General features: G+C 41.6%; 1 protein-coding gene across 1 annotated transcript in view; it reads left to right on the top strand.

The window, feature by feature from the left end:
* Window positions 1-10,230, top strand: part of LOC149465846 (BPI fold-containing family C protein-like) — a 45,733-nt gene extending 35,503 nt beyond the window's left edge. Inside the window, exons 11-16 of the mRNA XM_089673447.1 lie at window positions 1,030-1,200; window positions 1,287-1,372; window positions 4,427-4,469; window positions 6,305-6,368; window positions 6,460-6,527; window positions 9,615-10,230. Of these exons, the coding sequence (XP_089529573.1) occupies window positions 1,030-1,200; window positions 1,287-1,372; window positions 4,427-4,469; window positions 6,305-6,368; window positions 6,460-6,527; window positions 9,615-9,653 (471 nt within the window). The 3' untranslated portion in view covers window positions 9,654-10,230. The remainder of the gene's footprint in view (window positions 1-1,029; window positions 1,201-1,286; window positions 1,373-4,426; window positions 4,470-6,304; window positions 6,369-6,459; window positions 6,528-9,614) is intronic.
* Window positions 10,231-16,949: the final 6,719 nt, after the last annotated feature.

Raw genomic sequence — 16,949 nt, 5'->3', positions numbered from 1 at the left:
TCATATGAACAGGGCATGATCAGGACTGGGAACAAGGGGAAAAGAGAAGGGTACTGAATGTGGGGAATAGGATATTGGAAACTGGGTGCAGGGCACTGGAAGCAGGTCACAGGATACAAGGCACAGGATCAGGCAGGGTCATAACTCACAGGTAGGACACTGAGGCAACAACATCCATTAAGGCTGTTTTTACACTGATCCGTTTTTCTTCCTCTTTTGCATTAAAAAAGGCAGAAGAAAAATGTGTGGCCTCGTATTTCTATGGAACGCTTCACACTGGTCCTTTGCGGGCCCAGTGAGGTTTTTTTAAATCCTGCTTGCTGTATTTTTGGTGCGGGATTGATGTGGTAAAAAAAACGCACCAAAAACGCATCTTCCCATTGAAATCAATGAAAAACATGCACCCACGTTGCGTTTTTGGTCTGGTTTCTGAGTCACGTGTCCTTTAAAAAAATGCACAGCAAATGCGGCAAAAACACAGCAAACATGCGGAACAAATGTGGCAAAAAAATTGCATATACATTTTTGCTGTAGATCAGCTTGAAAGTAGCCTAAGGAAGGGATTATATACCATCCCAGCAACCAGTATCAGGTGGAGCCTATTAACTAGGCTAAGCTGGTTGCTGGGAGACACCTGCTGGTGGCTACCAGAACTGCTCCCTTTGGCTTTGGGAACAACAGTGCAACCAGCAGGTGATCCAAGTCCTGACAGGAGTCCTGACACTAAAGCTTTGCAATTAGCAAAGTTCATGGTCCCTGCTGATTAGAGCACTGTGACACTGACGTACCAGGGGGTGTGTTGGACCTCTGTTAGGAGATCACTGCTTTCCCACAGAGGTCAAGGATCTAACTATGCAGCTGCAGGCAGCGGACAGGCTTTTCTACTCAGGTTTTGGCTGCTTTGAAAAAAAACAACAAACTGTAAGACCTGGATTACCTTTATGTGCACCTGTAATGCATCTAGATAATTTAAAATTAAGGTTCTTTTGGGCTTTAAGTATTATACAACTTTATTTTCTTTCCTTAAAGATTTCCAAGAATTTCCAAAGTCTAACACCTGCAAAAATCACATGCTATGCTACTAGCTGTCCGAACATAACCCTGAAAGACAAGAACATAACAATGGACTTTCAAGGACTTTTTCAAATTCATGTCAAACCTGCTGAAGGCAGAAGCCAAGTTTTCCTTAAAGCAAACATAGTGAGTGTCTACATTGTTAAAACAAATATTTAAAAGAGAAAAACATGGAAGTTTTGATAATACATTTTCCTTTTCATCATATACAGCTGGCTGTCTTGTATGGTGATGTCACTATGTCAAATACTGAAAGATTCCCAGGTTTAAATGTGAGTGCTTCAATCAGCCTGCACAGGTAATCAACTATGGATCATCTATGTCTGTGATATAGCCATTTGTATTTGTTATTTCCTATAAACGCAAATGAGGTTTAAAGGGAAAATTAGGACAAAAGAGTTAATCTTCTACTAGTGTGTAATATGTACAGTATGTGGGAAGGTGCAGCGTAGTGTGGGCAGCAAACAGTCCGATTGCAACAAAACATGAAACTTGTATTAGGCGGAATGCTGAAGTTACAGACACACTGGCAGGAGAGCCAAACTCACAAGGAAAATAACTCAGTTCAATGTAGTAGAAATGTAGGAGGAGAGGTGCCAACAGTGTCTGTCTCAGAGGGTGAAGGGCAGCCCCAAGCCGGAGGTTCCTTCCAGGATAGTGAGTCCTTAATCTTTCCCTCCTCATCATGATACCTTTCCTACCACTAGTTGCTTTCCTTCACAAGCAGGGTTTCTCTCCCTACACAAGGCACACATCTGAAGCTCGCCAAAACCCAAAGTCAGGGACTTAAATAGACCCTGCTGACCCAAGATGGCTGCCATGGATCACATGGATGCAACTAACCGGAATGCTGCTCTATTGACCCAGGAAACTACAGAGAAACGTTGTTTCTCTTGGACTTTCTCTTCAGGCGGAAGTTCCTCTTGTTGAGTGCCACCTGCAGTGGAGCCAACAAATCGCACCTGCTACATGTATTTAGTATGCCTCCCCTTCTGTAGCACCCTGTTGTTCACATCTTCTGATATGTGAATAAAAGATGATTTTTAAGGTGTACCATATATTTCAGTGGCAGCAATTAAAGTTATCCTGTTATGCATTCTGAATACCCAAAACTAAAAGTGTTGTTTGAAAAGTAACTTCATCTTAGTGAAGTTGCTTTTAAATTAATCTCCCCACCAACTGAGTGTAGTCCATATTTACTATCAGCCCAGAACCAGCCCAATAAGGTTCTCTGTGTGGTTCTGCCCAGCAATGCACAGTCTTTGCAAAGAAAATCTGTGACTGGCTCCTCTTTACACTTTGCATTCATGCTGGAGCACCATTTATTCCTATAGGACGTCTGTAGTAGGACCATTGAAGGCTATCCTATAGGAACAAATGGCTGGATCAAAGCAGAAGGTAAGTATGTTACCGAGTAGGTTGCAGTTATAGGGATAGGGGTATTAACTAAAGAATAGCTGCACCAAAGATGAATTCATCCTTTAAAGAAGGAACTAAGATATGTCTGTTATTACAGACAGTTATATAAAAGCACCTTTGATGGCCCAACATACAATTCTTAGATGATGGCGCTCTAAAATGTCTCCAATTGCAACTTTTTTCAATAGGACATGAACATATAGTAGGCTAGAATCTCTCTTATGCATTTTACATGAAATAATGCTTGACTACACAGTGTCATGTCTTACTAAATCTATAGAGTGCAATATTTTTTTTGTTTTAATTGTGTGGGTTTTTGTAATGTGGACAGGTAAGCACCTCTTTATGCTTCTTGTGAGATACAGACTTTCTATTACTGAGACCAGTGGTGGTCTCTAAATTCTAAATGTCCCATCCAGTGGCATACCTAGCATATTTGACACCAAGAGCAGATTATTGAATAACACCACCAATACAAATGATGAATAATTTAAAATTTATTTCAATAATGCTATAATGCTCACAAAATGAACAAACACTAATAATGGCCAGAAATAAAGTCTGAGACCATACAATGTTTTTTTTTGCAATTTTTTTTATGCTAATAAAAACAATAAAGTTCAGGGTTGAAAATGGGGCTAATAACAGTGACAACTCTAAAGAGGATTCAGTTATGGTAATATGGTTCTCTAAATATCATTGACAATTCTTATAATACATGGGGGTAGATTTACTAAAACTGAAGCGCTCAGAATCTGGTGCAACTGTGCATGGTAGCCAATCAGCTTCTAACTTCAGCTTGTTCAGTTAAGCTTTGGCAATAAAACCTGGAAGCTGATTGGTTTTTATGCAGCGTTGCACCAGATTTTGAACTCTCCAGTGTTAGTAAATAAACCCTGTGATCTCTAAATAATTTACAATACACAAAAACAAACAATCGTTACTATTAATTGGCAACAAATGGGCAATCATATCAACAGGGGGCAGGAAATTGGCTCATCACCAATTAAAATCCCTTTCCTACCAAAGCAAAAATGTCCGCCACCCAGCCTTGTTGAGTACCTGCAAATCACTGTACTCGCTGTGGACAGCTCCCACGTCCCTGCCCTAAGTATGCCACTGGACCCATAAAAGCAAAGAAAAGCCAGCACTTCAGTGTATACTCTGCAATCTTGTGTTTATTGGCGGGTAACAGATGACAGCCACAAGTGTCAATGAGTTTCAGCCAAACTGACTTATTCATGACTCCATTGCCACTGGACCTATCTGAGATTGCGTTACTTTTACTAGGGACACCGTGACTTTGAAGCTAAGCCCTGTCCTTGTTCTAAGTCCCATTCAACCACCAGACTCTGATCTAATAAGAGTGACCCACTATCCAGTGGCAGCATTCTCACTGGACAGATGGCTGACAGGTGGGCAAAGCTTAGAACCAGAAGCATATTGTATTGCATCTCACACCACACTTTGTTTACTATGATTTTGCAAACTCGCCGATATCCCTGGAGTATTTTATGTACATTTTTTTTTATTTTTGAGTAGGGAAAGTTTAAACTATCTATCAGCAGTATACCACTGTGGAGATTTCATTCACTGTCCTGAAGACACAACTGAACGTGAGAGAGATAACTTCCAAAAGTGAGGGAGATACCCTCTCAGACACTTGTCACTAGGATAAATGTCCCCATTACAAAATTTTCCCTCTGTTCCTGTTCTGCTGACAATTCAAAATTTGTGATTTTCCCTCAATTTTAGTCTTTTTAACAGTGGTCACCAGGGCATATAGGGTGGGAGAATCTCCCCAGCAAGGACAGAGACAGCAATATAATCATGACAGGGGTGTCTGCATTTCCACTATTATATCCGAAACTAAGGTTTTAAGCAGTATGCTAGCTTCCCACTGAGCTCACAGGAAATAATTATCTCTTTGCAGATTTCAAATAGACAACATTGAGCCCAAGAGTGAAGAAGGAAAGGTAGGATGAAGAGCTAATTGAGGATTTTCAGAAATACTGACTCGTAATGTCTTGTAGTTGTTCATGACTCACACTACTTGTATCTTTCATATTATGTGTCTTTAAATCCAGTCATAGCTGTGTCATGTGGCTGCAAACCAGCATCTTATTTTAAGCATTGCTATGCCCCGTGAAGTTATTAGGGCTGCCTAGGTGATTGATTTTACACACCTGTAGCCATGAAGGTGATTGGAACACCTGCATCTAATGGTTTGGAGGGGTGTCCCAATACGTTTGGCAATATAGTGTAATCCTAATTGCCCAGCATTAAAAAAAATATGAAAAACACATGAATTAAAAAAAAAAATAAAACAAACATTTGTTAATTTACCATTGTATTATAAAAACAGCTTAGGGTTTTTATTAAAACAGTGTAGCAAATATAGTATTAAAATAATTTCGATTTTCAACCATTTAACCCAGAGAAACCCTTAAAATAATCTTCAAGCCTTACGGAATCCCTGTTTATAATTCTTATATCTACAGCTAACCTATCTATCTACAGCACATGAATAGTGAGTTTAGTTATGAGAATAAACTAACCTCTTAGCATCGGCCGCACGCATATATGCAGCCACTCGGCGTGTGGGCCTTAACACCGCATATATGCGGCCCTGTTATAACTACTTACCATGCTGATAGAGGGCTTCCTGCATGCTCCCAGCACGGTAGTCGGCTGTGATTGATAAGCTTCCAATGTATACTTGCGATCAGGAGCTTTCTGATCAAGTGACAGTTGTGACAGCCAATCACAGAGGTCACATGACCTAAAGGTCCGCTTTCGCCTCCCGGCTTTTAGAACCCTTAAAGGAAACAAAGGGTAAAGAAGCAATGAGGTGTACTTGGGATATTTGACATACAAGGCTATGTGACAAAATTATTTTTGGGAATAATAATGAAAGGAACCAATAATAAAAATAATCATGACTAGAAAAGAAATGCAGACAATGAAAATTGTAGTTTTTCCTCCCATTGTTGCTTACATTGCTTACTTACATTGGCCGTCAGTGTAATGTTTTCTTAGATTGGTGGCCAGTGGAGAGGGGACATCCTTAGATTGCTGTTCCGTGAGAGAAGAGCCCCATTACACTGGTGCTCATTGGAAAAAATGCTCCTTACATTGATGGATAGTGTGGTGTCTACCTACGTTAATGGCCACTGGGAAGAATGGCCCTTACATTGATGGTCAGTGGCCAAAATGGACCTTACATTGGTGGCCATTGGAAAGAATTCCCCTTATATTGGTGTTCAGTGAGAAGAATGCCCCTTTGATTGGTGTTCAGTGGGAACAATGCCCCTTACATTGGTGTTCAGTGGGAACAATGCCCCTTACATTGATGTCCAGTGGGAAGAATATCCCTTACATTGGCAGCCACTGGGATGAATGACCCTCATATTTGTGGTCATAGAAAAGGAAGGTGTTTACATTGGTGGTCAGTGGGAAGAATGGCCCTTCTGTTGGTGGCCAGTAAGAAGTCCACTGTCAGTGGTTGTCTCAGGGAACCCATAGAAAGGTCTAGAGGAACCCTAGGATTAGATTAGTTTAAGAGCTATTTTCAATTAAACCAATGAATGCTGATACTGCTAAATTTGAATCTAGGCATCACTGACCTCTGGTCACGAAAGAGTTGAACACTACCAAAAATGATTCAGACATTGCATTTCCAATTACCTCCAAAGCATCTTCACCACTTCTTTGGAGTCTGATATTTCTCTTTTCTGCAATGAGTATGAGATAAAGAACATGTTCTTAATTTGTGATATGTAAAAGTGTTCTATTCCCCATTGTCTTCTAGGATGCTGCATCAGAGAAGGGCATTCAGGACATTTTTAGTCAGATGTTCTTGCCAAAACTTAATGGTAAGGAAAATACTTCAAGCTCCGATACTCAGATGACTACTCAAACATCCTTCCATGCAATGGAATCATGATTGCATACTTTCTTTTGCAGAAAAGCTGAAGCAAGGAATGCCAATACCTACAGTGATCCTGAAGAATCCCTCTAGTATCAGTAAACCGGTAGGACAGTGTTATTTTATTTATTTATGTGTTTATTTGGTGGGTACCCTCACATTTCTTCTTTGGACAGATATACAGTAGGTGACTGCTTAAAGTGTATGTCCGGCCAAAATAAAAACAACAGTATTATCAGCCCTTCTCAGTTCACTTCTGTGCACCGTAGTGTAGGACATGCTTCCTTTCCTAGGGTGACAACACTTACTCATTGTACTGTATATATAGAAGAACAGTGTTGTCACCATAGGAGAGGAGAGGAAGTGTGTTTCTGGAAGGTACACTTGGTGAAAATAAGAAAAAACAAGCCTTAAAAAAAGAAAACTAAACATCTAAGGACTGGTACACTGCAATCTATTATATTTTTGTTCTTGGGTTTGCATATGTTTTAAAGTAACTGTGAACCTAAGAGTCACAATCTGAGGACCCATACAGTAGGCGCTGGATAACGGCCCTGATGCAGGTAGTCAAACTGTATGGGAGGCTGCCAGTTGCTGTAGCTCGATGGGGAAGTGGTGCGAACATTTAGAACAGTATGCACCCAGGGATGAATGCCTGAAACGCAAACTTCTTGTCTTCTGTACTTTCCTCCCTGATCACATACTGCACTAAATGTTAGTCCCACTAGGTGCACCATCCAGTCCCAGCCACCATAATTTTCAGCCTCTCATAGAGTTTGACAGGCTGGACAGTGCACCTGTGCCCTTCGCTCATACCTAAATACCTGAGCACCATGCACAGAGTTAAAAACACAGTGTACATGGGGCTTAAAAGGCTATCAGATAAAGATATGTTTAACAAAAGCATTCCACCCACCTGGTACTTACCAAGTCCATTAAAGCCTATGGACAGGCGAACTATCTGTAGAGCAGCGGTTCTGGAAGGATAGTTGTCCCAGGGCCAAAAAAGATAATAGCCACTGCTTTGCCCATTATGCTAAAATGTGGAATGAACCTCATATTTATTGGGCTTGAGAGTGAAGATGTCAATGTAGATAATTACTGATTTAAGATGCCAGTACTATGCTCCACACTGGTTTGGATTCTTTGGTTCCATTTATCTCACCTCATCATAATCAGTTTTAGTATACCATCTTCTCATACACATGTAGCAGCCGCATAGATAGATAGGTTTGTAGAATGGTCAGGTGAATTTTGTTTTTGGGCTCCTCTGTAGTCAGTGGAGCAGTGTGTGATTATTTTGGGTTATTCTAGACTTCACTAGCTGCAGGCTTAACTACTTCCCCTGCTTTCGGGTGGAGTGCAATGCTTTGGCCAATCACAATGCACTGTCCGAGCACTGTCAATGCACTGTGGGGCGCAATGGACGGCTAGCCCACCGAACGCCCATACCGTTCGTGTGTTCAATAAACACACGAACGGCCCATGTTTGAGTCGAACTTACATTCAAACATACAGCCCATCACTATCCCACAGCTTCCTGCACCCTATCCCAGTTCAACTTGCAGTAAAGCATCAAAAGATGTGCCTGGCTGCCATTACACTAGCTTCGGGAGAGAACCCAGGACAAATCAGTGGCCAATTTTGGAGGTGTAAATCATAAATAAATAAATATGGTGTAGCGCTAAATACATACTCACATGAGTTGCCAAAACAAAACTCAAATATATAAATGATGAAATGATTACATAATAACATGCCATTTCCTTCTGTACCACCTTCCCCTCCCTCCTAGATTGTAAGCTCGAAAGAGGGCCCTCGAACCCCTCGTGTATTGTATTGTTACTGTATTGTCTCATGTTCTGTCCCCCCCGCTACTGTACAGTGCTGAGCATACCCTGTGGCGCTATATAAATACTGTATAATAATAATAATAATTGCGTCACGATCACCACGTGACTTCTTCACGTCGGTACGTGGTGACAGGACTTCTGGTGCGCGGTGACGTCAGTTCCGGCGTGGGGGCCATCTTGGAACACCCGGAACCATGCATATGCACCCATAGTATGGGGAAAGGCTGGATAATGCTGTTTGACATGTGAGTGGAATTTTTCTGGGTTTATTGGAGCAATAAATTACTGATTTACACTATGGAGGATCTCTATTGGTTTTTGCTATGATCCTGTGTGGGTGAACGACCATTATAAGTACCAGGGGATTGGAGTACTCAGGAGGATTATTAATCTGTGGGATATCCAGGAGGGTCCATCTGATGGTGATGAGGCTATTCCTGGGAAAGCCTGTCTTACCCTAAAGCGAGCTGGCCCTTGTGGTCACTGTAAGGAGGTGAGGGGGCACTTTGGCTGTTTTTGGATTCACGAGTTGTTTGGCACTGGATTCACATTTATTTACATGTGAGTTATTGTTGTGGAGCACTATTCAACATTGTTTGTGCAGCGTGTGGACTTTTACTAGTGGACATTTATATATATATATATATATATATATATAATTTTCACTGAGTGTGTTTTGTGTACACATGCACTGTTATTCTTTAAGGATTATATTGTTCACTTAGTTTGATCCCCTAAATTGGGGGTATCTTTCAATATATATTTATTGTTGTGTGTGCACTATTTCACTTTATATTGATACACATTTATGTTTACATGTTATTATGTATTCATTTCATTATTTATATTTTTGAGTTTTGTGTTGGCAACTCATGTGAGTATTTATTTAGTGCTACACCATATTTATTTATTTATGATTTACACTTTATGGTTGAAGGAAGGTGTTAGCAGCTTAGGGGTAGGGTATTTTCATTTAAGCACAGGGGATTGTTCTCTATTTACAATTTTGGAGGTGAAGGCTACACGCATAACAATTTGACTGTTCAATCTATATTCAATTTCCTTTTAGGTTTGAAAAAAAAAAGGTGAAATCAGAATGTACTTAAGTTAAGTTACGTTTTAGGGCCTCACACGGCATAGTTGTTGATAGATCTAAAGGAGATTGTACAGATTGTAACCTGTGTGGTGAACTTTATTGTAGAGAATAGACAAAAAAATGGAATGCTCCAAAGTAGCTGGGATTTTTAAGGTGTCAATAATGTAATACAATGTGAGATAAAAATTCATAATTTTTATTAATCACTTTTTGCTGAAATGTAACCTTTTTTTCTATATCGCAGGGCTATGAACTGGTGGAAATAGATTTCACCCTGGGCTGATGGAGCATTATCTGAAGAGCTAGCATGCAATGCGTAACCCATGTGCATTTAGGAGAACAAGTCTACAATCTATGAGAATAAGGCCTTCTCTTTTATGTCATTGTGAATATGAAATATATAAAATTTCCAATATCAATATTAACAAAGACTTGTCAATTAGTGAAATGTGTTGGCTGCTATTACTGATGTACTTTGAAAATGTTAGTTGCCTGTCTGGCCCCAGCTTTACTGACCTAGACAAAGCATGTAGCCAGTGAAGGCAGATATTTTTATCTGCATGTTTGGTTTGGGTAAGTGAATTTGAAAATATTGAAGTCTAGAGATTAGAATGCCAGCCAGGCAGATGAAGAGGTCAACAATGGAAGCCTACATATTTCTCCATATACAGGTTTCCTTTGACTTAGGATTTGTGCGGTGCTTTTGTACAAGTAATACCTAAATAGATATTTATAATTTATATGTATATACCTCAGGAATACAGATGATAAGATTTGTTTGTTATTTCAGTTATCTGTATTGTTTATTATGTAAGGTTTCATTTAAAAACTTTTAAGAAATAAAAAAATAATACAACCAAGGCGCCTGTTTGCTGAAGTGACTAATAATACAAAACTGTGTTTTTTAAAGCCTGTCTGCTGTCAGCATGCTGTAGAGAAGGACCTTGTCCAGTCTCTGTGTGAAAGCAGTGGTCTCTCTGAAGAGTTCCAACATATCCCCTCCTGAATCAGAGCCTGGATTCTACATTTAGCAGGGATCATGAGCTTTGCTAATTGCAGAGCTCTAGTTGTGACTATAGCAGCTAGTGAATAATTCATTTCTGCAAAAAGCAAAAATCACATTTTTATTAAATCTGTCAGGCCAGGCATTTTATTGATTAGATTTTAGTGTAATAATAGGCATAGCAGCTAATTTACATTATATGGATCCAAAGATCTATGCACTGTTCTCATGCTAGAAATTTATTATTATTATTATTTAGAAACTTATTTTTTTGGAGAGAGTAGGGAAGGGTTTAAACCTCTGTCAGGTCTGTGTCCCCTCTAACAAGTTTTGCCCTCTATTTACCCTGGTGACCATTGTCACTGATAGAGATGTGATGAAAAATCAAGCATTTTAAAGCAATCCTCCTGTCCTACCTGTCAATTTAGTTCCCAGCAAAAGAAAACAGATAAAAAACCCTTTCTTATAAAAAAAAAAGTCTTTAGATGCGCTTTAAGCTGTTGCTTGTATGGTATTGAATGTGTACTGCAATTATCATATTTTATTACAGTATGTGTTGAGGTACAATGATGTGTACTTTCCATCCGCCCTATAGCATTTTAACTGCTACAGGGCTGCTCTCCTGTGCAAAATCACGTAAAAAGAGTCATTTTGCACTTCTGCCACACGGGGGCGCCAGAGGAGATATTTTGCTATGAGCTGTCAAATGATCTACTGGCCCCAGCAAGCACCTGCAGATTGTCAGTCAGGGAGGAAGAACAGTGCAGTGCTGTTTTGACAGGGAAAAAGTCATGAATTGTTTTCTCTGCACAGCAGAGAAAACGATCCATCATTTCCCATAGTGAAAGCACCACCTAGTGTACACCAAGCGCATAGCTAGGCACACACTTAACCCTTTGATCACCCTAGATGTTAACCCCTTTCCAGCCAGAGTCATTAGTACAGTGTCAGTGCATATTTTTAGCACTGATCACTGTGTAATAGTGCCACTGGTTCCCACAAAGTGTCAATTAGTGTAAAAATGGCCCCTGCAATATCACAGTCCAGCAAAAGTCGCTGATCCCCGCCATTACTAGTATAAAAAAAAAATTCCAGTATATGCACCATGGTTTGTGGACGCTATAACTTTTGCACAAACTAGTCAATATACAATTATTGGGATTTTTTTTTACAAAACTATGTAGCAGAATACATTTTGGTCTAAATTTATGAAGAAATTTGATTTTTAACATTATGTTATTGGATATGTTTTATAGCAGAAAATAAAAAATATTGTGTTTTTTTCAAAACTGTCAGTCTTTTTTTGTTTATAGCGCAAAAATTTTAAACCAGAGGTGATCAAATAGCACCTAAGAAAGCTCTATTTGTGGGGAAAAAAGGACAGAAATGTAATTTGAGTGCAGCATTGCCAGTTAATTGTCAGTTAAAGTAACGCAGCGCCGTAACACAAAATATGGCCTGGTCAGGAAGGGGGGTAATTCTTCTAGAAGGCAAGTGGTTTTAGCAACTAGAGCTACAGCAAATCTTGTTTTATAGCATTCAAGGTTTGGTCAGGACTTAAAGTGGAGTTCCACTGAAAAGTGGAAGCTATGCTTATCGGTCTCCTCCCCCCCCTCCGCTGCCACATTTGGCACCTTCTGGGGGGAAGCAGGTACCCACTCCTACTTCTGGCTCAGTTCACTGTGGTCCACCCCGCACCCCTCTGGAAAAGTCAGCAGGGCCCAGAAGACTGCGGCCCATTCACAAAGCGCAATGTGCTTTGTGCATATGCAGTAGGAATCCGGCTGTCAAGCACCAAGGCTTCACTGACAGTTTTGCACAGTCAAAATGGCGGTGCCAGCACCCAACAGCCAATTGAAGAACTGGCTTGGGGTGAAGATACCGCTGGATCCCTGGACAAGTAAGTGCCCTAATATTATAAGTCAGTAGCTACAGTATTTGTCTTATTATTTTATTATTTATTTATTTTTAAAAAAAAATTGGGGGGGGGGGGGTTGCCAGAGGCCAGAACTCCACTTTAAAGAATAAGTTCACCATTAAAAAAAAAAATAATAAATGCAAATTTTTTGTAGGTAAAAAAATGTGTATTTACTATTTTTTGTTTTGGGAGCCTGTAAAGCATTGCACCAGTGATCAGTAGATTGTTGGTGCCATGCAGGACTCCTGCAGACCTGTCAATTTTCCTTTTGTGCTCGTACCTCGTACAGGTAAGCAGATACACAAAAGGCAAAGGCTGTCGGAACTTGTAGTTTTCCCACACAGCCACATTATTTTTAAATTGTGACAGCTAGATCCCCCGCTAGCTGTCAAAACAGGGGACTGCGGGGGAGGGGAGTTAGGACCGGTCCTTACATCATGTTACATCCTGAATATGGGTGTAACTAGCGTTGCATCAATACTGTTTTTTTATCAAGGAGTATGAGTACTGATACGTTCGGTCAAGTCTTCGGCCAAGCTTGTCCCTGCAGGCATCCAATGCTGAGTGTCAGTGGTAGGAGAGAAGAGAAAGCAGCAGGGTTTCCATTACTTTCTCTCCTACAACGGAGACTCAGCATGGGATGCCTATAGGGAGGTTTGCCGCACTGCTCCATGTAATCTCAGGCTATGACAACCCTGGGTTCACACAGGAGCAGTGGGGAAACTGCAGGCGATTTGGACAGGAATCATTTTCCTGTTAAGATCGCATACTAATCTTTGCTGTGCAATTTGCGTTCATTAACACAAATCACACCGCAAAGTATCAGTTAAAGTATCTAGAGTATTTTCCCAAGCACGAGTACTCATGAAAATACTCAGTATCGGCGCCTATACCAGTATTGGTGCATCCCTAAGTATAACATATAACATGTTATGAAAGGTGAACTTGTTCTTTAAAGCTGTATACTGTAAATCCTCTGGTGAAAAAAGAACAAGAATGACTTTGCCGGCAGTTTTAAAACTGTTCTCCATTGTAAACCCCTTTATAGGCAGGATTAGGGCACTTCCCCCCCCCCCCAAGCATATTATTTAAAGGACTTGGGCATTGTTAATATTTCATTTTAAGCATTTAAATTATTGCTCTTGGCCGAATTAATATTTTTTAAATAAAATTTTGCATTGGCACATGTTGCCCAGGGTACTGTTCACCTCCAGTGCTATTTTTTTGGACACTCCATTGCCTGTTAGTCCAGAAAATAAGCATTTTTAATTTGACAGATTCGGCTCCAGTTGATTTCAATGGGGTTGAGTTTGGCATCCAAACTTCTTTGAAGTTCGCCAAACCCATGCGTGTAGCTTCAGGGGTCAAAATGGTGACCCCCCCCATGCTCCAGGGGACCCGTGCTGCTTTCCTGTCACATGGGTTTCCATCTACTCATCAGGAGTCCCCAATACTCAGCCAGCGTGCCAGATATCAACAAAGCCGATGGGGGTTGCAGCTGGCTACACAGAAGTGTCCCGCCTGCTTCTATTCCCACCCACCTCACTCAGCAAGCAGTGTTGAGGACAGCTGGAACTAGGGAGTGGTGTGCCCCCCCTCCCATGGATGCTGTTCCCTGGTCGGCAAGTTCCTCCCCCCATCCTCGAACTGCAATCACAGAGGACATGCAGCAGTGCTTCGACTACCCACACTGCACACAGCTGAGATTGGGTTCTTGTACAGACAGACAATCTGTACAGTGTGTGGCTGACTGTTGCAGTTCTGAAATTCTCAGATGGGAAAGGAAGCAGAGCTGCAACAGCCAGCTACACACCGTACAGATTGTCTGTACAAGAATCCAATATCAACCGTGTGCAGTGTGGGGAGGAGCAGCACTGCTGAGAGCCCTGCCAGCAGTGACCCCATCCGATGCCCTACTGACCCTTGTCCTATGCCCTACTGACCACATCCTATACCCCGCTGACTCCATCCTCTGCTCTACTGACCCCATCCCATATCCTGCTGACCCCATACTCTGCCATGCAGACCACATCCTCTGCCCTGCTGACCCCTGTTCTATGTCCTGCTACCCCATCCCTTGCCTTGCTGACCCCGTCCTCAGCCTTGCTGACCCTGTCCTCTGCCCAACTGACCCTTGTCCTCTTCCCCGCCGATCGCTGTCCTGTGTCCTGCTGACCACTGTCCTATGACCTGCTGACCATTGGACACCCTGAGCTCACTGCTCTAATTTTGGACTGGTATTTACCCACTATTGGCAACTACTAATTTACAGGTGCAGGAATAGGGACTGATATGAGGTGTGAAGGTACAGGAAATAGGGTGAACTGAGGTGTGAAAGTGTAGGAATTGGGAGTGATCTGAGGTGGGAAGGTGCAGGATTTGGGGTGATGCTTCAAATCCTGTAAAGAGTCAAGAATTTGGGTGATCTGAGGTGTGAAGGTGCAGGAATTGGGCTGGTTTGAGGTATGAAGGTACCCCCCCCCCCCCATCCAGCCCAGTACAGTCCCTCCCTGCCCTGCTTAGCCCTACTCAACCATGCACATGCATGCAAGATGGGGGCAGGCAGGTCACACTCTGAGCTGGTGTTAGAAAGTGGTGGGTGAATCTGGAAGTCAGAGGGCCCGTTGAGTTTCCTTTTTTACCTACAAGCCCACCACTTTCAGTGTGGCCTGCCTGCCCCCATCTTGTGTGCATATGCAGCCAGCAGCAACTTGGAGGATTTTGGAGCATGGTGGGAGTATCTTGGCGCATGGTAGAAGTAGAGGGTGGTGTGGACCTAGATCAACTTTTGCATCGGGGTCCAACAGCTTCAAGTTAAGCCACTGAAACCCAGGGCAGTTCTGTTCTTCCTTAAATGTGATACAGATCTTCAGTAAACAGCCACTCAGTCGGCTTTAGCAGAACCTGGGTCTCAGCATTCAGGCCCTCAGGTCACCTACATGAGGCCTTTACAGCAGCTGTTGTCTGGGAGGGCAGCATGCCCCCTACTGGATGGACCAATCCTATACAGGAAAAGACCCAGAGCTCAGAGTGCTCACTGAATATATACAGTTACCCAGCATGCCATTAGAGCCTGCTTTTCTGTGATATGCCAGAGCTGTATCAATATTTATACTGTCATCTGCATAAATCCACATCTATGATCCAGAAGCTCCTCAAGCTTTCTGGATGCAGAGGGAGCTATCAGCCTGGCTGCTGCTGATCACACTGAGCAGACCTCATTAGCAGAACACAGCAGCAATGATTACAGTGTGAAAACTATACCTTTACCTAATCACAATCACAACTACAGTGTGGCAACTAAATTTACCTATCAAAATACACACTAAATCTTATCTATCTAAAGGTAGGACCTATCTAGGAGGGTGCTTCACCACATTTAGACAAATGGCAGGCAAACTTCATTAAACGGCAGCCCTGGAGGGATGGTTCCTACACCCAGAGGTGTTTTGGAACCTGTGTTACAGATGTCCCATCTGGCATTCAGGTTCAACAACAAACTGGATGGGGAGGTTTGCCTTCAGATGCACTGTGAAAGCTATTTTACAAGTCCATTTTTTTATTTGGTATGAATGGCCTGATAAACACAGTTGTGAATCTGACACTATATTACTCGAGTGGACATATTTTATATGGACTTTGCATAGACATTAACTATTATATGGATGTTTTGGAAGTGAAACTAATGTTGTTATTTGTGACTTTTTATCTACATGTGGAACTAAGAGATGTGTGAAAAAGCTAATATTGTACATTAATATGTGTGATCGTTCTGTGATTTACTGTAAACTACATTTTTCATGTTATACCCTCTTACAACTGGAGTCCAAGTATACAGATCATAGATATTCACTGCAAAAGGAAGAAATAAATATGGCTAAGCAAATAAACTGGTGTAGCACTCACCTCCGAAGGAGCCACTGTTTCCTCAAGTCCCCTGTTCCCAGTGCTCACGTCTCTGAAAGAAGCACCACACGCTCATAAAAAACCTGTAGCTTTAAGTCACCGGTCACACCGCTGCCATTTAAAACTGCGCGATTTGTGTGCAATTTCATCGCAATTTTAGGTGTGATTTCTGAAGACTTTATTGCTACTTATGAAGATTTTCAACGATTTCTTGCAATTTTCAGTGCGATTTCCAGTATATTCTATGTATGTGAAATTGCAACAAAACTGCAGAAAAAGTAATGCAAGAACTTCTTTAGAAATCGTGCTGAAGCAAATCGCACATTTTAAGACACTGACATTCAGTAGATTTTGGTTGTGATTTCAATTCATAAATCGCACGGTTAGGACCGGGCACTAAATGAGCTTTAATGAACAGGCAAAAACTCTGCGGGAAGAAACAAGTGCAGCAACCAACAATGATAATACCACTCAATAGAGCATGAATTCACAGCAGTATTTCTGCACACAGGTCTTGAGGGCCAGAATTCCCACACAACTATGGCAGTAAATCAGTCCTTACACCAAGTTGCACACAGCAGAATGGGGCAACTTGGGCCTCACTACTCAGTGTTTCCCCTCCCTGGGTCCTTTCTCCCCAGTAGCAGCCAGCCAGAAATCCTTTTTGGTTTCTTTCCTCAGTCTGCCGCACATTCCACAACCTGTGTTTACAGCCAGTGTCTCTCCATGTGTGTTTTTCTTTTTCCACCTGG

This window comes from Staurois parvus, unplaced genomic scaffold (assembly GCF_062004578.1).
Source record: "Staurois parvus isolate SC_StPar_1 unplaced genomic scaffold, SC_StPar_1.0 ptg000137l, whole genome shotgun sequence".
NCBI lineage: Eukaryota > Metazoa > Chordata > Amphibia > Anura > Ranidae > Staurois > Staurois parvus.
Note: the sequence above shows the minus strand (reverse complement) of the source record. Positions and strands in the feature narration are given on the sequence as shown.